This window comes from Gallinula chloropus (assembly GCF_964237585.1).
Source record: "Gallinula chloropus genome assembly, chromosome: Z".
Lineage (NCBI taxonomy): Eukaryota > Metazoa > Chordata > Aves > Gruiformes > Rallidae > Gallinula > Gallinula chloropus.
In genome coordinates this window covers 35400478-35423983 of record NC_140089.1, presented here as the reverse complement: position 1 = coordinate 35423983, position 23506 = coordinate 35400478, and the positions used below count along the sequence as shown (strand labels likewise).

Below are 23506 nucleotides of genomic sequence, written 5' to 3'. Positions count from 1 at the left end.
TGCATTTCTGAGGCTGGCTTATAGAGAGGCAGACTCCTGGAAACACTGCCCTAGGTCTTGGATCTCCTGTCCTTTTGTTCCCTGCAAACTGGACAGTAAGCTAGTGGTACAAAGTACATGAGAAACACCACAAAAGACAACAAAAATCCTTCCAACTGTCATCCCGACCTACTGAGTTGCAACTCACAGTAGCATCCACACACCTTGCACAGTTTACCAAACATAATGCCTGAAGATCAGCACTGCATTTTCTTCTTGCTAACAGTGCTTTACATACTTATAGCTTGAAACAGAAAACCAAAGGGGTGTCAGCGCAAGGCAATAATTATTGACAACAGTACACCTTATAGGATATAAATGTAAAATGTCGAGAAAATACCAGCAAGACAACTATCTAGACTGCATGGATGCGTTCGCCATTTAAGTACCTGAGCTCATCTCATTCAGGCACAGCTACACTTTAATCCCCTCCAAAAATTTCTCAGCAAATTCAGTCTCAGAACAGACAGAAATTCCCCTTTATGTTTAACCCACAGTTTAGCAGGGAATAATAGAAGCTTCCCAGCTCCCTTTCTTGAAATAACTTCTTCAAAAGGAAGGAGGAAGCACCTTCTGGCCCAAGTAAAAGTCCTTGAGTCTGGAAAGAAGTGAATTTGTCTGCCTTTGTAGAAAATATTCCTTTTCTTCTATAAAGCCAGTAAAATTGTGTCCTCGGCTCTGTTCTTTTGTAAAGACTTTTTCCCAGGGTTAAATGTCCCGGTCTATATATCCAGTTCTCGAAATAACAGCCTGTCTAGCACTCCCGATACTTTTATATCTCCTGCAGCATGAGCAGTGTGCACAGCACTATACAAACGTTTCTTTTAATTTGATGTGCTTAAAATTTCACTTTGCGAGGTGTGGGAAGAAGACAGAGGAAACGTGTGTGTAGCAAACAGGCATCAAACATATGCAGCTGGTGGCCAAAGCTCATTGCACATTACACCAAGTACACACATTCTGGAACACCATTGCAAAGACATCTAATAAGGACAAAGGCATCACACATCTGTGTGAGTCTCCCAGCTCCTAGTTGCCCTCCCCAGCAACTGGGGCCTGTCTGAAACATTCAGTTTCAGGAAACCCCATGTACCCTTTTGCGAAGAAAATAAGAGACTAGCTCATTCCAGGATTTCTCCTTCAAAAACTGAACAAAATGAAGCATGGGCATTCACTTCCTTTTTCTCTGTTAATCTGCTGCAGGCAGATAATGAATGCGTGGTGTTTTTTTACAGGGCAAACTCGAACCTGTGCTCTCGACTTGTTTCCTTATCCAAATCGTTAGTTTCTCTAAATCAATTTCCAATTAGTTGCTGTGGGAAGTACAATTGTTGCACTGGCCTAAGCATTTAGGATAAGAGATGAATACAGCTTCAGGTTCCAAGTGTCTTGTTTTCAGTCCTGGGAACTGAGGACCCTTGTTTGTGAGTTGGTAGTTCCAGTACCTCACTAGAAACAAATTTCTAATGCCATAGAAATGCAAACCATGAAGGAAAAAAGGGAAAGGAGATTAGCTTCCTGAAAACATGACCCTCCTTTTTTGCAACTCAGCCAATGACTTGAAAGATTTGTTTTGTGCTTAACATCGGAACAAACCTGCGGTCATTTAGGAACTTCATGGTTTCCATTAAACCGCACAGCATGGACATTTGGAATTTCATGGCAACTGTGAAGTGAGAATGTAGATTTTGCTTTTCCAAAGCACCGGCCTCTGCCGAGAGCTAACACCCACACACATTCACTCACGTTCCATAGCCAATTCATGTCATTAAGGAGAATTTAAGAACAGACAAAACAAAGAAAAAAAAAAAAAAAAACCAACCCAAAACCAACCCCACTTCAACATCTTTCTTAAGCACTCGATGCAAGTGGAAATGTAATGTCAATGCAGGGAGCACATTGTGTCCATCTACAGTGTTTACAGCATTAATTCTGCAACTACACTGAAAAGGTGAAGTATTGGAAACCACCTAATTACCCAAACATTTACCTCTCTGCAGGTGTAAATACATGGGCCTAATAAGCCTTCCCACTGTGAAAGCAGTTACTTAAATTATATTAAAATATTAAAAACTATTTAATGAGCTTTTTTCCCCTAAAGTAAATTGAGTGTGTGCCTTAACCTGCTTCAGGCAAAGGAAGTTTCAAACATATTGGTTTTGAAACTAGCCATTATTTCCCATGTTGCAAAAATGGCAATTTTATTTCCCAACAGCAAATGAAACTGTCAGGAAAATTTAGATGCAATAAAATTGGGTGGTTAAACCAACATGCTGGATTTGGAATAAAACTGAATTAAAGGAATTAAAATTAAGCATTATGTCAGTCAAACTTTATAAAAACTATTTGAAACACCGGGGCAGGGGGGTGTGGTGGGGGAAGCAGGTATTGGCGGGGGCGGGGCGGGGGGGGGGGGGGCTCTCCTGTGAAAGTTAGATTTTGGACTTGGTGGAGTCCACCAGTAACTAACCATTTTATGTCCATCAACAGTGTCACATTTGAAATTTGTGCAATGAAAAACATTTTGCATAAAATGTGTTGCTTCTGGCAACATTTCTGCCTAAATAAAAAGTTGTCAGGCAGTGTGTGACTTTAGTGGTACAGAGTTTAAAATGGTGGCTTCAGTCCAAGGCTAGCTAATAACGGCTGACATGCACTGGAATCTTGAGGCCTAAATCAACATTGTTTTCACAGCTGTAATTAAGCCACCTAATCAGAAGCACATTTTGACGGGACAGTTTCTGGAAGCCAGACATTACAATTTCTTATGCCTGGAGCGCAGTGGCTCATGAGAGGTCCTCATTTAATTTCAGGGTGTGTTTTTTATTTTTTTTCTTAAAAAAAAAAAAAAAAAAAGGGGGCTGTAAAATGAAAAGACTATAAAAAAAGCAGTGTACGGCTGTTGAAATGAAGCAGGCCTATGTGTTCATGCCTTGACCAACCCTGCATCCCACCCTCCTTCGGCTCTCTGCCGAGTCCCCAGCTCTCAAGTGGCAGCTGCACACAGTGAGATTAAGGGCTTCTGCCAAAGTCAACAGATGAGCTGGTCTAAACTGGCTCTCTGTGTGTTCTGATTGTAAATTGTGCTGGTGATGATTAGAGAACTCTAACACAGGATGTCGACTCTTAAAACTGTCCAGAGAAAATAATTTATTTTTTTTTTTAAGTTCAGGAATTTTTTTTTTAAACTTCTTTTGTGGCTTGGTGCATAGTGTTGTGTCTATAACTTTCAGATGATTCAAACTTGAATTCACAGAAATTAAGTAACTATATTATTAACAAAATCCTCCGTTACTTGCTCACAGCAAGATCCTTCATTCTGGGATGTTTGCATACCAGTATTGCTGCTGAATGCAGTTCTCTGACTCGTACACTGTACCAGTCTTGTGCTTCTACCACCTGCCACTGCAAGACACCCCTAAAATTCAGACTATCAACTGCTTTTATTGTGTGACTATCACTTCAGGACCTCGTCATACCTGAAACGGCCAAACTGTCTTGCTCTTTTCCTGGAGCGCAGCTACGTTAGTAACTTGAACATAAACTTTCAACCCCAGAGGCCATTCTGAAACTACCAATATGAAGGCACCAGTCACTAGGGTCTGATTACATTTAGTTCTGCATTTTAATTACATATGGATTCTATTAACTGAACCTTTTGCCTTATAGGCAACATTTTAATCAAATTACTATAATTTTCAAATATGTTACAATAGTCTGACAAGTTAAAAGTTCACATACACAGAATATTGAGTATCAAAAAAATTTTGCATATAAAAGGAAGTATTCTTTACAAAATAGCAAATGTGTTGTTAGATTACTATAACTGTTTTTTAACACCTTGCCCTAAATTACATAATGCAATTTGTAATATTGATATCATATTACTTCCCTTTTTTTTTTTTTTTGAGGTTCTACATAATAAGCAAATGGTTTAAACTATGTGATTTATACTGTTTGGTTACAGCTATTACTCATGTAAACAATGTCACTTCACAAAGTGCATTTCTTGGCCATGCAGTAAGGTTGGCAAATGACACCCAATTGCTCTAAAATCAGATAAGAAATGCATATATTTCAATTAAAAGATACTTTCTAGAAGATATCAGTGCTTTGTGGATTCATCCCGATAGAGACTTCAAGCTTAGTGAACACTACAATGAATAGCATTTACTGGTTTTGTCTACACCAATAGTTCCACTCTTTCATTAGTATTATCAACTCAATAGTTGTGAAATTCTCCTTGTGGGCCTGTCAGACTTGACTTTACTTACCACTACTTTAAGAACATTCATATGTTACACAGTAAACAAACCATGAACTGCTAATTAACAGTACTGAGCAAAATCTGCAATTACGTGCAGTTCGTAACTTAGTGAATTCTGTCCTAACTACTTCCAAGAAAGAGTCTGCAAGACAGAGAGGAACAATTCAAATAACCAATATGATTGTTTTTCACAAGGCCAATTAAGAACTAGTATCTCCAAATCTTTCAGAAAACCAGTTCAATTCCAAATCTTTCATAAAAATCTTTTCAGTTCAATTGTGCATCAGGACAGCATGAAGTAGTGGAAAAGCCAAGCAGAGTTTTCATCCAGGATCTATCCGTTGCTTGCAACATCTGGGAAGAATTCCTCCAACTACATCAGTCATTCCATGTCCTAACACAAGAGATATGGCTCCAGCCCATGAAAGTCGCTCTCTCATTTAACATGACATGAGTGCCTCTCCCCTGTGCAGCAAATGAAAAGACAAACAGTGTTTTGTCTTCTCTCCAGTTTCATCCTTGGAACTCTAAACCTAAGACACTGCACCCCTGGTAGATGGTAGGTCTCAGCCTTGAACCACAGATTGAACTGGTGACACAGAAACAAAAGGTATGGGGGAAGCACGTACAAAACCACTGCTCTGACTAGCCTGGCTAAGGAGGAAGAAACTGTCAGTGGTGCAGTTAACTGGTTAAGTTTAAGTATTTCTTTTCTCTCTCCTTGCCATGAACAGCGTTCAAGTGCATCATGAGAACTGAGAGCTGACTGCCCTGATGAGTAAGAATAAAAGTGTACATTTTGCTTAATTCTGTTCTTCAACACAAAAACATGAGAGCATATGTCAGTTACTGGTATCTCAGCAATAAATAGGGATTATTCATTTCTAAGTTCATTATACTTGCTTCTCCTACCTTAGAAAAACTACAATTCCTGTATTTTCAGTACTTTTAAGTGATATCACTAGGCATTTTCAGACAAAGGAAAGACACAGTCACAACTGTGGGGGAAAAAAAAATGTTAAGGATGATGCAAAGCCACATAAAGCAATGAGTGATTTCATTTCCAGCCCCAGTTAAGAGAAGCATCCAAAGACAACAGTTGTTTTCGTGGTTAGTTAGAGAACTCTGCTCTTCTTACAAACCTTCAATTCACCCCTCTTGCCCATCTGAAACTCACTTTCTACCCCTTTCAGTAAAGTTATCCTTTTGGCTCCCCAAATTTCCATTTCTCCAGTGCACACAATGCTTTTGTCTTTACACAGTCTTTATAAAGGACTGCATTTTTCCCTTGATTTCTTACTCTCCTTTGATAATGAAGTGAAAGCAGACAAAGGAAGGAATACCACCAGATCAGCTGCACATTCAAAGTTAGAGAAATACCTGACTGCTTGTAAAATAGAAGGGGCCTCTTTTGTTTGCCAAAACTGATTGCAGAATATTTTTAGTTCTTAAAATTCTGACCACAGTGCTGAGAAGCAGCACAACATCTCCAGGCTGAGAGCTCCAAAAACACTTTCTGGATAAATTTTATAATTAATTGAATTCTGTCCGTTCCTCATACATGTCAGGTCAAACTGGAAATTACAGCATCACCGCATCCATGCCCCATAACACTGTGCTCACAGTAACAAACTCTTTGGCAGTAAAGATGCCGTGGATTCACGTGCTTGCCATGTGACTAATATGATGCCACATGCTGCCCCACAGCACCCACAAAGTAATTGCCTATGACTATACTACTGCACAGTACAGCACTTAAAAGCTTTCAGTTCAGAGCCTACTTATTACTGCAACTCTGAACGAAAGTGCAACTATAGTAATAAACTAATGTATCTGAAGAAGTAAAATGGATCAAAGCAGCAGAATCCAATGCTGCTAAAGTAACTGGCAAGTGTTCATTTAATAGGAAGCCTTCAAGCACAGTCCAGTTCATGATGTTTATATTACTAGATGTTGCTGAACAAGAAATAGGTAGGAAAAAAGAAATACAAGAACATTTTAGCTGATACCTTCTTACATACAGATGATGTGTACAGTTAAGTTACCACCAGTAAAGTACTTCCACTAAGCCCACCTCCTTAGCACATTAAGCTTTCCTAAGGAAAATCGTAAGAAGGCATAAAGGTAGAGACACGGGAAGGGAAACAATAGAGTTTGTTAAATTTCACAGACTAAATGGCAGTGCCAGTCCATCATGGAGTTCAGTGCTCAGCGAAGCAACTCTCTGTCTTATTTCATGCTAGAGGTTGACTGCTGGCTTCTCTGTTCTTCCTCCGGCAACCTACATCCCTATGGTCAAGACTACATATGGCCATATCAAAGTCATCTTCTTAGCTGAATTCGTGTATCATTAGCTCTACCAACTATGGATATGACCCTTAAAGTGAGGATGCAGCAAGTTAATGAGGACAGAACTGTGACTGTGGTACTTGGACTTCAGAGAAAGTAAATTTAAAAAAAGGAAACACACAGACGTGAAAACTCTTGTGGCTGCAGAGAAAGACTATGACAAAATGTTATCGGTCTGATAACAGAAATAAAAGAAAAAGACATATTAGAAAGGAAAGGGAAATTTCCAAAGTATTTCCAAAGCATTTCGTAAAGAAAAAAACAAAAGGAAACTAAACAGGAAAGAGATACAGAAATAAGGAACAATAGAAAAAAATTATGTTTAGGTAGGAAATAAATTATCTGTATTTCAGCCATACTGAATTTTAAAAAGTTCTAAGAATAAAAATTGCACAGGTCCTTTCTCTGCACAGAGGAAGAATCATCAGACATGGGTACAACAGCCTGATAGCTGGACACCAATGAAGAGTACAGAGGCATTCTGCTATTGACTCCCCTTCACCCCAGATAAGAGTATTATTACTCTTCTCTGTAAGCAGTGTTTCCAGTGTTCATCTCACTTCTGCCCATCATAATCATATCCCTTCTTGTTCCTCTCTGTTGGCATTAGCATGAGCACACACAGCAATCTCAGAATCTAAACACTATTGACTAGAAGGAAAGTGGTTGGACTAGAAACAGACCAGAAGATGAAGATGTCAATTCCAAGTCTTAGATAAAAGATAAGAAGTCAGAATCACGGATGTTGCATTATGGCATCAGTTTTGTTTTTACAATTATCAGCCCAAAGCAACATAAGAGAGAAAAAAGTGATGTGAATAGAAACGCAACACAGTTAACAAATTTCAGTACAGAAAGGTCAACTAGGAAAGCAATACCATCTGAACATGGAAAAGATCAATACTGAATGGCCCAAACTTGGATGCAGTGAACGGTCAGGAGGGCAACAGCCTTACACAACTAGTACACGAGGCACCTAGAGACAGCAACAACACAGTGAGATAAAGCCCAGTCTTAGAAGGTAGGAGTCCACATATGGTGTACACCTGAAAAGACTTTTCTAAAACGTGTTTCAGCAGTAGGTTACTGCTCCAGTAACACAAGCATACGTCATATGAAGGCCTGAGATTGATACAGCCCGGGTCCTGTGTTTGTCTCCTACGTGAAAACTTCTGCCTGAAGTGTTACTAGAGCTGGATATGTGATTGAACACAGCGGGGTGAAACCAACAAAGCGTGTACAATTCTGAAACCAAACAGATGCTAAAAAAACCCCAAAACCCAATCATTACTCCCTTGCATTTAAAATCATAAAGAAAAAAAAAACTTCTGCTTTTTTTATACAGAAAGAAATCTAGTGAAAACCTTCTGCCTCAAAATCAGAACTGAATGGTATTGGCTGAAACTTTAAAATGTAAGTCACTCTGGAGTTCTGATGCTTGAAGTTATTAAAAGATGTGATTGATGAAACTTTTGCAAATATTAGGAACAAGGCTTACAGAAAAAAAACCTAAATACTACAAAACATACCATAAACACCAATACTTTTTTCACTGGAACTTAAGAATCTATCGTTCTGAACTTTTTGCCTTTAGGTTAAAATTTTAACACGCTTTTTACTAACACTTTACACATGGGTTCAAATTAAAGTGCATCTGAAGGAAGAAATATTCTTTTCCACACAGGCCTGTACAGAAGAGCCAACGGATACTACTACCACGATGCAAAAAGTGTCATCTTTACATTGGTACTACAGGGAGACACAAATGACTTTAAAAGCACTGCATTTAATCACAGGCACCGGCGAGGGGGGAGGACAAGTTGTTTGTTTTCCCTGTAACACGCCAGTCCACCACACAGCCCTTCACAGGCAGAACTCCCCTACTCTGTGGCTAAAAGCTCTCTCAATCCAAACGAAAGGAAACCTCACCGCAGCAAGTCTGGCAAACTTCCCAATTCTTAGTACACAAGTGGTCATCTTGATTAAAACAACAAAACCAATCATAACAGGCAAAGGAGCAACCCAATTACACTGGGCACTGGCTCAGCAGGACACATCTAAACCTAGTAGAAAGCATAATGGAAGCCTGGGCGGAGGAGAAGAGATTTCAGTGAGGCGGTTTCATTTAGTTTCTCAGGAAGTTTGTGCAGTCACAAACAAACCACAGCTTTCATTCAGCAATTACCATCTCAAGATCTTAAAGCGGAAATTCAACACTAATTAATATATTTTCTATTTGCGCCGATTTCCCACTGTGCTGATCCAATCTGGAAGCAGGGTAAGAAATGAATGTGATTCTGTTGGAAACAACCAAAGCAACAGCCTTTGAATATCCATTTGCAGATGTGTTCATGTCATTTGCATTAGTGACGCCTCTCTTCTTACAGATCTTCAGTTTCAAAAGGACAGACAGACAACCCTCATTTTCTTTATGGTCCTTTACTTAACAAGAATAAAAGAGGAGAAAGGAGGAAGGAGAAGAGAAAAAAAAACAACAAGGTAAAATAAAATGAAACACCACTTCCAAGGCTTTCCCCTTTATCCTATGTGGAAAAGTAAAGAAAGATGGAGAAGAATTACACCAAGCATATGCAAGTTGCATTGCTTACAGAATCTCATTCTAGACATACTTGGCTACATATTTATGACAGTTTATGTGTCTGGCCTCCTGCCTGTGTGACACAAATACATCTGCATTCAGTAATCCCCCTGGAGAGAGATCTCAGATCTGAAAAATCACCTTATTAGCCTTAAACAAGTCCAAGTATCTTTGTGGGCAGCAATTTTCTAGACAATACATTATTTCTGAAATTGGATTTTAACCTTATAACTTCAGTGAGAATTATTATTCATTACCACAGTTGTCTAAACAAAACAAAACAAAAAAATCACGTCTCCTAATAAACATCTTGTTATACATGCAACGTTGATAACATTCTGTTTTAACATGGTGCTGTATCTTTAAGATGGTTAAATTCTTCAGATATAAAATTCAACCATTTACATCCAAGAGAAAGAAATCACTATTTATAATTTTCCAGTGACAGCAGCAATGCACAGGTCCTTATAGGAGATACAGTGATAAAATTAATCATTGTGTTAACTTTTACCACCCCTTTTCTCTTCTGAAAAAGTCTCAGAAGGTTTCTGTTGACACTAGTTTTATTGCTCTATTATGCTTATAATGAAATATGATTGTATTTCCCTCAGAAACTATGCAGCATGAAGGGAGAGGCAGGCTACGAAACCACATCCAAATGACAAAAATTACTTGAAAAACTGACTTACCAATTGTAAGCTCTCATTTTCATGAAGACAAGCTGTTTGGAGTTTGGACTTCAGGGCTGCAGTGTGAAGCTGATGAGATGCTGTTTCTCTCACTAACATGTCAATTCTGGAACTCGCAAGTTGGTAGACATCCATAAAACTTTTAATCATGGCCTTTAAAAAGTAAAATAAATCATCAGTGCCAGGCAGGCTATACTTAAATGCCAAACAGCATATATCCAAGTTCATTACTGAAGACAGAACTTCTACTAATCAGAGAAATCAAACAAAAGTTGGAAGCTGGGCAAAATTTAATTCTCGTGACTTAAACATTAAAAGGTCTAATAAGGGACTTTGTATCCCTTCTACAAACTTAAATATTATTAGGATTAAAGAATAGCAAATGACTATGCACCCTATTTTAGAAGATGTTTTGATGGTCTGTTTTCAAACACGCAGTACTGATATAATTTTTCACTGTATGTAAATACAAGACTTGGTGCAAGTTCAATTTCTCTTTACAAAGAATCACTACACAGTTTCAGGTAAATGTTCATACTTTCAAAACAAGCTGAGTTACTAATTCTCCCACTCCACATTAAAAAAAAAAATAATTTAGCAGAAACAAAAGAAACACAGTAAGTCTATAGACCTCTGAAAGCAAATAATCTGATTACAATATAGCTGGGAAAATATAATTGTTTTCATGTATATAGTGGAAGAATGTCCCAACCATGTAATATTGATCAGACTGATAATAAAGTCAGCAGCACAAGAGAGTACAAATGATTTGGCAGTACTGGTAACTTTATATCTACCCTAAATAGCGTAACACTGTTGAGATTATTGGTCTTTCTTACAACTGGTTAATCACATTTTCTAAGTTATAGTTTTCCCTCCTGAAATGACCTGTAGCAAGTTGATGCTGTAAGAACATATTACAGATAATATGAAATTGGCCTTCTGGATGTAAGTCTGTGGTATAGGCAAAAATAAACTTAGTACTACAAACAGGCATTCACAGAGATTTTTACTGTTTTCTTTTCTTTGTTCTCAAACACTATTGCTTTTCAGAATAAAAAGTTAGTATACCTGAAATCAATTGAGCTATTTCATTGTCAAGTGTAGGAAACAGCAGTAGCAAATTAACACCATCATATCTTTTCTCATCAGAAAGAACATCCAACATGTTCTTCATACTTTGGTGCTAGTCCTAGAAGTGTATTCACATAGCTCTGTAAGCTGGACGCTGTCAGCTCTGATCCTGCTTTTAAAATTTCTCATTCACACTCCATGTGACTAAAATGCTACAGCCCTTCACAAACAATACCAAGCAAGAGCGTGGATGTATCTCACACCCCATATAAAACTGCCTGAGAGTCTTCATATGGCAACTGCCCACATGCTAAAAATTAGACATATGTTGAAATATGTCTATAGACTGTGCCTGTGACTCATAAACAAGGATTACACCAATGCGTCATAACAAGCTGTGTCTCAAATCTCACAGAAAAAATATCTTTTGTGTTCCTCTGATTACTTTCCACATGGTATTTAAAAGTACCACTGAACTCGAATGCACAGAGACAATTCCTTACCTTCTTCCTTTTACTTCTGCTTCCACAAAGCTAGTGAAGCCACTAACCTATACAGCTCTATCCTACGTGTCCAGAACCACTCTAAGTCTATGCATTTGCCTGAAACAGCAGTTGTCAATTCCTTGTTGCTCAAACCAAGTATTTAATTTGTTCTGTTGTTTAAAAGAGTTTGAAAATTTCCAGTCTAGGAAAAAAGTATTTGTTCAAAAGCTCTTATTTTTAGTCATGGCAAACATCTTTTCTAAAACACCTAGAGGTTTGGGTTTTGGGTTTTTTATTTTTTTTGTCCAGAAGGAAGCACTACCTCAGATATTAATGGTTCATTACTCGTGTGGAAGGCAGTATTCATGCACCCATAGGTACACACTTCCAGTATATCCCAACTCTCCTAGCACAGAGTCAGGGGAAGTTTAGATTCCTCTCACTCAGGACCAGGTTAGGGAAAGCAGTAATTTTAGTTCTTCCAATGGGTGATCCTTGAGAGTGAGCGTGCAGGACATTTATTCTAAATGCTTTCCGGAGGAAGGCAAATACTCTGGGGTTTTTAGAGGTGCTATTGGAAGGTACTAATTTACAGATGACTTTGTGTTACTCATCTGAGTCACAGATTGAGTCATGGATCTGTTTTCCACAATAAAAAGTTCCATTATTAGGTAGCCTGACACAAAGAGAATGGGCACGAAACTTCACCACTTGCAAGATCTGTCACATCTCTAAAGGAGTTCAGAACTTTAATTTAGACCTCTGTTTGCACATTATGGATGCAAATACATCTGCAGCTACGGAAACGGTTTCATGATCAACAAAGCTCTTTAACCAAATTTCAGAGAAGGCGCATCTAGGTCTTTACTCCTGCTAAGGAGGGCTGTTTTCTTTTGCCCTTAAGTACACATGGCAATAAGATGTATGCACAGATTTTAAGCACACACTGCAATAAGGTACTTCAGTTACTGTCCCGATTAATTTTTGCAGCATAAAATTTGGCATTCATACACAGCTGCAGGATCTGCATTTACACCAGCACTTCTGGGTTTGAATGTGCTGGAAGTACTGTGACACACAAACTGGGAACCAAACGTGAAACAATAAAAAAGTGTCTTCCATTACAAATTAAAATGCTTTTAAAATACACACCAGATAATTACTTCTGCTCAGAAAGGCCAGATGTCGTGATCCCCAAACATTGTAGGAACCAGTATTATTGCAACTCAGACCACATTAAAAGTTAGAACCTTTTCAGACAGGCAAGTAGTATAGCAGCGTGAGTGGGGAGAAGAATTAACCATGGAGGCCACAGCAATAGCAGGGCTGAAGAATACTAACTAAATTTAAACACCACTTGTGCCAGGTGCCCCTGCAGGGAGCTTGGATCAGATGACCTCCACAGATCCTTCACAACCTCAACCAGTCTGTAATTCAGTGATTAAAAAGTCTTCCTCAAGATGCAAGTTAATAATGGTTGAAATTTATATAGACTGTCAATTCTAAGAGCAGAAATTGTAATGAATTACTCTGCATTAATCAAAGAAAAAGAGGAGTTAATCAGACAGTTGAACAGCTTTTTTCAGTGACCTCTTCCCTTTTACTCCACACTGCCTTATTTTATAAAGGATTTCACTATTATTTAAAGTTCTACATCATGTGCTACTGATACAGCAGAACCAAATTATAACAGTAGGAGAGTTTTTGGTGTCAAAAGTGTCTTCAGTGTAAGAGGAGACCTGTGCTTCAACACCAAGTCAAGACAGGCAACTTCATGGAAACAGATGACTTTCCTGGATAATTGGCTGCAACTCACAGGATAAAAAGATATTCGTACGGTGGGCATGGAGAAAGGATGCTTTTATGTTGAAGGTGCCTGGATTAGGTACAAAATTTGCCAGGGTGTCCAAGACCCATTTTCAAATATAACTTCCAGTGCACAAGTTATTTTAAGCCTAAGTACTTCTAATGATTGTATTTTTTTAATGTCTGTTTATACATTTTAGTCTCTCCACCTAGAAAATCCCTGTAAGCATTCTAATTAACCTTGAATTCATAGCAAAACAAAATTTTAAAAACTTTTGAAAAATTCAGCTAAGTGCTATTCACATGATAAAGGAACAGACCTTTACATTTCAGATCCCTATTTGTCCAGAAAATGGACTACAAAGAGTCTGTGCCTTACACAGCTGTCTGTTTTGCATGCCTCCGCAACTATTAAAAACAAGGCTAGAAGATGGGAGCATTACAAAACCATGAATGTTCCTAGCCATCTGCCAACGCTCCAATGCCCTGAATAGACATAGATTAAACACATAAATCGACATATATAAAACTTAACAAAATATATTTAAGTAAAATTGGCAAATGAGGTTTATTTCAAAGCAGACATAAGCAAGGAGGTCCTTATGGCCGAAGATGGGTCCTTTGTAACATGAGGGTACACAAACATTGCTGATTTCAGCTACAGGTCGGTAAAGCTGAGAAACCTGAACTGAGAGAAAAAATGAGACAAAATAACCCGATGCTCTTTATAAACTAAAAAACAGTGGACTGCAGAGCAAAATAGCCAAATTTAAGCCGTGCCTTCGTTCTGTAGGTTAATCTTTAAAGGAACTGAGAAGAAGAGTTAAACATTAGAGACAGCCTTCCAGCAGACATGTAAAAACATTTTTTTTTCTAATATTTCTTCCATGTACCTTTGAATAACCAATTGTTATTGTATATCCTTGTTCTGTACACCGTTTCTAGAACCACTAATTTGAAGGTGCATAGTGCTGTAAATGCTTTAAAACAGCTTTTGCATATATGATTGTCTACAAATTCACAAGAATGAAAGGCACCAACTATTAGGAGTACTTTATTTACTGTGAAAAATGGATAATACTGAGAAAATACACAATAATCTTTAAGGAATATAAAACACAAAAAGAAAATAGAGCTTTTAAAAATTCGTTTATCAAATTCAAAGGTTACTCAAATTTCAGCTGTTCTCAAGTCAGTTATAGTAGAAGCATGACAAGAAATATATAGATCAGCATTTGCAAATTAGCAGAAGACCTCTCATCAAAGTTTTAATGTATTTATTATTTATTATAAAACTGGCATTTTTAATTCCAAATTAAAAAACTATATACGTTGTCTCCCTTGCCCTCCGTGCTTGGCTAATGAGAACACAGTTCGAAACAATTTTTATTTGGATTATGAATTATAAATAATTGTGAACGAAGATTCCATTTAAAGTTTTAGACTATTCTGAAGTTACAACTAAAATACCAACTCATTAACAGTCAGTTTCTTTGGTTTTATATCCATTCTATACCATTAACTCGGGATCTTACTGGGCCTGTTAATCATAAAACTGTATCTCCTGCTTAGAAGTCACAAGACTAAAGGAGGGAGAACTTATATGAAATGGTGGTCATTAAAAGGTATCAAACAGGCTAGGAGCCTGACAATATGAGCACTGAGTTTGTACCATCAGACACAGCCATCTGGAATAACAAGATCATGTATGTTACACAACATGCTTTAAAACAAAACAAAAAAAGGATTGAAAAAAGTCAAAATTAACATTTGACTGTTGGGTTCTCCCTTCAGGAAATTCTTCAACCAAAAAGAACGTTAGCAGGTACTAAATTTACCTAAGGGCAACATATACAAAAAGATGAAAAATAGCAAAAGAAGGAATAATGAATGGACTTCAGAAGAATGAAACATTAACTCTACTGTAACAAAGTGCTTAAATGAGACTCTGAAAAGACCAAGAATTTCATTTATGGTGAGAATTTGGCTGATGTGCAGCTCAGGCAAAAGCAACTGGAGTGAAAACACAACTCCATGAATGCATGCTTAATGGATAACCTATAGAAAGCCTGTCATTACGGCCTTGATGCAAACCGATATAAATAAGATTATTTAAAACAAGTCCAGTAAAAAAACTCCATACATCAATTATTTTTTGTTTTCAGAAGCAAGACTTCTGGATATTTTAATTACAGATTTAGGAGAGATGTATCTTGGGAAGATAGGATAAAAAATATTTTTTCCCATACATTTTAGCATCTGAAAAGCGATTCAAGCTGCCTTGACCCATAGTCCAAAATGTCTAGTGGCAACATCAGTGGAGGATGTAAATACAGCAGCTTCTCAGGCATCAGAAAAAAACCCCAAGGGAAACAGCATTCAGCAAAATTGCACTTTTGCAGCTGTTTGGCACTTCTTTAATGATCTATTCTCCTTGTATCTCATTTCAACACTAAACTTTTTGTTGGGTTCCATTCAAGCGTGGCATGCACAATTTAAATGTGCCAAAAAGCAGGTCAGTTCTGTTACAACTTTTTTTTTCCCCCCAACGAAAGCTGACTCAGTGCCACACACAGGGGCCTAACTCTATCCCCTTCGCTTCAATAACAATTACTTTACCCCGAGGTCTCAGAGGATAGCCCAGGGGAATGAAGCTCTAAATAAAAGGCTAGATTCTCTGCAAGAGGTAATGACATGACTTCCTACAAGAAAATTGAAAAGGGAGCATTGAAATTGACAGAGACTGAAGGGAAAGTGCTTCTACTGGAAACAGCGGCGGATGGGCATAACAATTGCCATGAAAATTATTACAAAGTGTAAGAGTTTCAGAAATAACATTGATCTTCTAGAAACTGGTAAGTTAAGACCAACGTCCTTGTTGGTATGATGAGATGGAAAGCGTCCTGCTGGGAATTTTATAACAAAGGAGCTCCCTGCAACCTTGACCACTCAAGAAGTATCTATGCACCATGCATGCTAATTACCACTTCACAAAAATAAGGAAATGCAGATTTTGATAGGCTGATGCTATCTAATGCAGAGACCATTCTCATTGTCTGCCACACAAAGTCAACTATAGTTGCATGCCAAATTTAACAGAAAAACAACTGCTGCCCCAAGGAACTCATAGTTTAAGCTACAGCTATGGAGAAAATGCTCCAATATGTTGTACCCCCTATTAAAAAAATGGCAGGGTCCCATCACACCTCCAGTTTTAAGGAGAAATAAGAGAGTAAAACTTCTCATCAAAATCCAGGCGAAAAGTCAAGTGAGAGTACAGGTTGCCTGTATCCAGATGATGTTGCTTTTGGTCTATCTGAGTGACAACCTGGAACCAGAAAAGATGTACAAAGGCTAAAGTACAGAATTCTGATTTCACAACCAAATTCTCAGAAGTAAAAGAAATTTCAAACAGTTGTTTATTTTTAAGGGACTTCTACGTATGGATAGGATATCCTACATAAGCAAACCAATTTTATAAACAAATGCTACCAGTCTTAACTGTATGAAATCTAATGGATTGATTATAGGTGTTCGTGTATTAGAATAATTTAAGGAGGGGAGAGAAGCATTAATCTATCAGGCTACTAAGCAGGATAGTCTGAAGCAACTTCACACAAAAGGTACATGCAGGATCTGAAAAACCTCATCTGAAGTGCTGTCCACAAACTATCCAACCTAAGCAATTAACTCAACTATTTACCAATTTAGGAGAAACAATGAGTTTACCAAAAATTAAAATGCCTTTTTTTTCACCCACTGGTTTTAAAGAGTACTCTGTTAACTAAGATGAATTTCAATTGCTTTTAGTAAAGAAATACACTTTACAGACAAATAGCTGCTACTAAGACTTCTATGAATCTTTTTTAGACATCAATGAAAAATTACTGATTTAATTTTAGCCCATGTAGGAAAAGTCTGTCACTGACTCCAACAGAAGAAAACGATTACCCCACAAAATCTGGGTTCAGTACAGATGTTTCCTTAGATATTTTGACTAGACCTATGAAGGTATATAGATTATTCTGTTCTGGCCACAAGAAGCAGCTTTTCAATTTCAGATTAAACCATTAACAAACTGAGTTAGATGAAATATTTTACATATGCTTAGAGAGATGAAGACAATCTATGCTTTAGTTGCCATTTATTAGGAGAGACAAAGGCCCCTTCTGGCAGGTTTAGTCGATATGACAACTGTGATTATGTGGTTCATACATAAACAATCATTACTGAGTCCTAATCTTCGTATCAGATTTTAGATGAATGCTCAAGTCTAATGGAGCCCAGGGGCTAGAAAACTGAACAAAGTTTTGTGATATAGTTAGTTCATTTCCTCTGCTTTTCTTACGAAGTTCTCATGATAGCACTGCATTTTAATTCAACATAAATATTTCGTCCTGCATAAAGCAACATTTGGTAGTTTCATAGAAAACTCTGAAGTGTACCAGTTAGTCTAGATAGAAAACTAATCTTTTTCATTTTGGCCTCTAAGACACCAGTTTTGTGCACAAACTCACGATGCCAGCACAGGAAAAAGCACCAGTCAGCCTCTGTAGAGAAAGCTTAGTATGAAATAAAGAAAATATATTCCTCACAAAGTTTGTTCTTAACTACCATAATCTGAGGAAGAAGAACGAATAAAATGACCTGTCATCTCTGAACATCTAGTTCTATTAACAGTGGATGTGAAGCTGAAGAAAACCTTTGTTGTGAAAAATAGATTCTATTTGTCTTTCTTTTTTGGCATTTGTCATATAGATTACAGAGTAGGTCAACTCAGAAAGGTATAAATCCCAACCAACACATGCTAAAAATCTGTGGATGAGACTTCGCTAGGCTGAAGTCTGGGCCTCTTCTATGCAAGAGGTCAAGAAGCTAAGTGAGAAAGCTGTTCACTTGGAACAGCTTGAAAGACAAAGAGAAGTCACTTGCTTTTCTGTTGGCAGAGCTCTGGTTGTCCTCACTCAGACCAACCTTTCAAAGACATGTTGCTACCTGATGAGTTTTTTTACATTATATTCTGGAAGACATTGATTTTCTGCATTATCTTCAGCAAATACACAGAGTGTCTTTTCATTAAATGAAAACTTATCATCAAATTGCAGAATAGGATTTTAATTAGTAGGTTGAGTGCCTGGCAAGTAAGGAACAGGCTGTTACAATCCGTTCCCCTGTCTGGCCAACAGTCAACGAACAGATCCTGCTCGTTACAAGCATAAGAGGTACAGTGACTCTCTGGATTCTGTTTATAACACTGGATGCTTATAGCAACACTGAAAGGAGAAAACGAAGGGAGATTTGGCACTGGTGAGATGAATTTATCTAGAGACCATAAAGTAGTCTTCAACAACAAATGATACCCCATATTACAGGGTATCGTAACTAGATGGAAGAAGCCCTTTTTTAGTCTTTTTTATCAGATTGGTAATGACTTCAGGCACTGCAACATTAAATGTTTGAATGGCAGCCTTAACAGTAGATCACTAAAAGCTGCTGGTTCTTATGCAAGGATCCCAGGCTATCCTAATTTACAAACACCCTAGAGCATTTTCCAAACCATCTCTGATGTTAATTGGTTAACTTTTTCATAAGTTTTTCAGAGTGGACCTCTATTTGCAGTTAGATCATTTATGAGTAATTGTGCCTATGGAAGTTGTTCAAATGAAGGAATCACTTCAAAAGCTTATCAAACCTAGAGACTAGAGATGATTTATACTGTTTTTCACTTTCCTATAGTTTAGAAATGAGGAAAGCAACCTGAAACAAAACAACGACAGGGCACCAAAGCATGACTAGGATAAAGAAGGTAAACAGGCAGTATTTATTAAGGTTAACATACTAACTTTAACTGAAGTAGCAGAAGGCATTTTTAAAACAAACATAGAAATCATTTTTTTCAGGAAGTGTGCAGTTAAGCTGTAGAAGTTCCTTTCCACAAGTCATGTGAATGCTTAACTTTACATGGTTTGAGAAGCAATGGGACAGTAAATGGGTGTTGAATACAAACATACAAACCTTGTTACAGGATGTATTGTATGTCCTGTAACAAGACAGGACAAGGGGCAATGGCTGCAAGTTGGAGCACAGGAAGTTCCACACCAACATGTGGAAGAACTTTTGCACAGTGAGTGGGACAGAGCCCTGGGACAGGCTGCCCAGGGAGGTGGTGGAGTCTCCTTCTCTGGAGATAAGCAAGACCCATCTGGACGCCTATGTGTGCAGTATGAACTGGGGAGCTGCTTTGCCAGGGGGGTTGGACCCAATGATCTCTCGAGGTCCTTTCCAACCCCTATGATTCTACGATGTCCTTGAATTGAAGCAGTGGAGGCTGGAAGAAATTCTGGAGCCATTTTAAGCCCTGTTTCTTATGCTCTTTGTGTTTGGTTTTTGTTTGTTCTTTGGTGGTTTTCTTTTTTACTTTCTCCTGTCCAACCTGTTTTTAGCTGGGACAACCAGATTTACTGCTCCTCTATGCGCCTTCTAGGCATTAAACGTTTGCTCAGTCCCACAGTCTATTTCCCAAAGGAGTAAAATTTGCAGCAAGTCTCACATGGAATAAATGCAGAACAAATCAAGCATCTAGGATAGTGACCTTTGCCAAGGTACAGACAAACATCGCATTTTGACATGTAGGATACTTGCTGCTCAAAACCCAGTCCTGTGGTCTTTGTAAGCATTTGTAAGAACTTCAGAATATTAACCTCGGCTCATAATCTTTAGCTTGTGAGGTTTTAAAGTGATTTACATAAAAAAGTTATTCCTTCAAGAAAGGAGAAGTGGATGGAGAGAAAGTCTGACACTGTATTGAACAGCAACAGTATGACGCTTTGCTCTCTTCTCGCTCCTGTATTTGTCAGTTATGGTACGATCAGAAAGATCTCCACCTCCAGATGGGTGCTGGTATTGCAAAAGCACACACAGAGTTTGTCTGAACAGAGAGAAGTCAGAAGTAAAAAGTAGCCTTCAGGCATTAAATGGGCATTGCAAGTTTGTCCGCAGGTGGAATGGGTGATCTTTATTTCAGAACTGTGCTTTTGTCAAAAAAGGTCACCATGTGGAAGCAATCCACTGGAAACTAAGTTCTGTCAAGGTTCCAGGAGGATGAACAAATGGTGGTCTTTCTGTGGATACCATCTTTTTGAAAGCCATTAAAGATTCAAACCTTTGCAGGTAAACTTTCCAACATCCAGGCTGTGCTTACTCAGGTATACAAAACAGTTCCACATTCACCCTCTTTCTATTACTTTAGCAACCTCCTGCCCTCTCCATTTTCTCCTCACTCCTTAATTTTTTACCACCTTTTTACTTCCAAAGGGAAGAGACCTTATGAAAGGAAGAGACCGTAATGGAGAGTTAAAGATGACTATAATGAAATTGGGTACTGCAATGGACAAGTGTGTGTTAAAAATGCACGCCCTATTGCAAGAATATTTGTCCTGCAACACCTAAAGTAATGGACCTTATCAATCCTAAGAATTTAAGCTTTTCACAGTCTAATCCAAGTGTTCTAACTTGTGACCAGAGGATTCTGGACCAGATCACCAAACAATTCAGTATCTGAAAAATCAAGACAACAGCTTCAAAGTGGTTCATTATGGTTCCTTCAACATAACAATGTGAAAGAAAATTCTCCTATGTGAACTTATGGGCAACAATTTACACACCCCAACACCCCCCCCCCAAACCCCTAAAATTAGTGGCAATTTGAAGAATTTGATAAAAACCAGATAAACCTTTACACCATTCAATACTCCTCCTCTTTGAATTTCACTTCAGTGGTGTAACACTTGGGATGCTATCCCAGTCTTATTGCTTCAATATAGGACAACTGTGGAATTAACAGAACAGCCTGTTTTTTATGCCTAGCTTTATATTCTGAAAGGTTTACTGTGTTTTTCTTAATCCTTAAGTTGCATATTCATTGCTGTATTTTCCTCTAACTGCTGTCACTTATATTGTCATGCAGAAGGGCAAATCAGGGTCAGTTTATGTAAGCGGCATCAATCTGAAAAACTTCATCAGTCTTTATTTCAAGGCATTATGCAAAGAAAGCTGACATTAAGAGAGCCTTAACTGACAGCAAATGAAATCAATCAGCAAATCACTAAGCCATAATAAACTCGCTCAAGTTGTAGATAACCCTTCCTCTTCCAGGTCTTTGACTACAGGGCCCACCAAATGCAGGATCTGGTCAGAAATGTCTCCCTTGATTCCATTACAAAATTCTTGCACTAATATAGTGCCTTATTTAATTTTTTTTTTGTTCTTCCTCTGTAAGCTATCAGCAAGAATAACAAATAGAGATATATTTTATAACAACAGAATACCAAGCAGCTAAGTGAATAAAAGACTAAACAAAAGATTCAGCATTTGAAGAAGTTTCTTTTTTTAGTTGAAATGTAATTAAGAACAGAAAATAGTTTGATTCTGTTCCTGCTACTAAGATATTTGTGTAATAAAGTCTAATGCCTTATTAACTCTTATTGAAGATTCACTTGCTCAGCATTTCTTCTTAGTTTTTGAAATTAAAAGAACCACTACAAAAAAAAAAGTCAGACTCCTGACAATTCCTAATCTTTCACGGTATTCACTTCATGAATTCATTTGGTAACCCACATGATTATTAATAGTTTAACAGCTATGTTTCTGAATGGGCTTATCTGTGTTACAACAGTACACACTGCAGACAGTATCAAACAATACAGTCACATCCAAGCTACGCAGTGGTTTATCTGGTAAAACTACTCCTTTTCTGAAGGTAAGTGTGCACAGATTATCCCATGCAGTTCTGAAAGATACAATTTCTGAAGTAAGAAAAATTGCCTAACAAACAAGGTGCTGTGAAAACTGTATTTGTTATTTTCTGTTATTGAATGATGCTAGTTACAGCATTTAGGAGTCTGCCCTTATTCACTGAGGCAGCTTTGGGTACATATTGTCATGTCTCTACCGTAATTTTTCTCATAAAAGAATAGTGACTAAAAGTCAATAAAGATGCTTCCTGTTGGGTCCTTATGCTATAAAATGCAGCAACCTGGTAATCAGCTGGGGGAAAAAAAAACCCCAAACAAACAGAACACCACCCCCCCCCCCCCCAACATTCCAGGATTTCAAACAGAAGCAAAACTAAATAAATAAACTTAGTGAATTAAGATCCTATTTTACACAGTTCTTACAGAGCTTTCCTGCATATCAGCACGGATCTGAGACTACCCTCATGCAACAGATAGAAATGTATGAAAAAGTTTAGACTGGACAAAGGCAGATAGTTACATGGGTGCATGACAGGGTCAAGACAGAAAATTTATTTCCCATCAAATCAAGTTCCTAAAAGGTTAAATAATTATATACTGATGTTGGCATTCAAGATAATCTTACCTGAAAAGTTTATACACAACTAGTAATGTGTACGAAAAAGGCAGGACAAGAGTTAGGTGGTGATTACAGATACTGACTTTGATATTTATGGTCCCAAAGACTTAACAGGGCTGGGGTGTAATCAGCGTACCAGTTAACTACAAGGCCTTCTGCAAAGGGTTCTTCATATAGTCTCTGTTCATTTATCAGAAAGAAGACAGGTAAGGAAAGAAACAAAGAAGTGGCTAAGAAAGTGAAGGAAAGACGCTAATGATAAAGAGAGGGAAAATCAGGAAGGGGGGGGATAAACAACAATAAAAGCCCACAGAGGACAGGGCAGGAAAGACTGCTAAAAGAAATGCTGCAAAGAAGAGAGGAAGCTGGGAACACAGACTGCAGAAAGGAGGAGGAGTGTATAAAAGGCAAATTTCCAACATCACTGGAATTTTGAAGATGTCTCACTTTTTGTTTTAAATCATTCTACTAATATACATTAATGTTATGTTTTAAAAGAATTGTGGTTAATATTATGCTAAAATGGCTTCTATATATTCATCATTATGGAACAACCTATCTGGAGACTTGGTACCAGTGGAACGCATTGACAGAGATTAAATTGAGTTCTTCATGTTACGCCTCTTCAATCTGGTTATTCAGATTTCTCTTAAGTTGTAAGCAGTTCCTTAAGCCATGCACCAACTTTATTTTTGACAACTTGGAAGTGTGCAAAAGGTCAAGGCTGTGAGAGGTGTCATCCCACTCTAATGAGTTTAAAACACTTACTTATTTATGAGCATTTCAACTCAAGGTGCAAGTGCAAAGTATCATTGTATTAATAAAG

The 23506-nt window shown here is 37.8% G+C and overlaps 1 protein-coding gene across 1 annotated transcript in view; it reads right to left on the bottom strand.

Annotated features, from left to right (window-relative positions):
- The window catches only part of CCDC171 (coiled-coil domain containing 171), a 152056-nt gene that overhangs the window by 11808 nt on the left and 116742 nt on the right, over positions 1 to 23506 (bottom strand). Inside the window, exon 23 of the mRNA XM_084278309.1 lies at positions 9944 to 10096. Coding sequence (XP_084134435.1) covers positions 9944 to 10096 — 153 coding nt within the window. The remainder of the gene's footprint in view (positions 1 to 9943; positions 10097 to 23506) is intronic.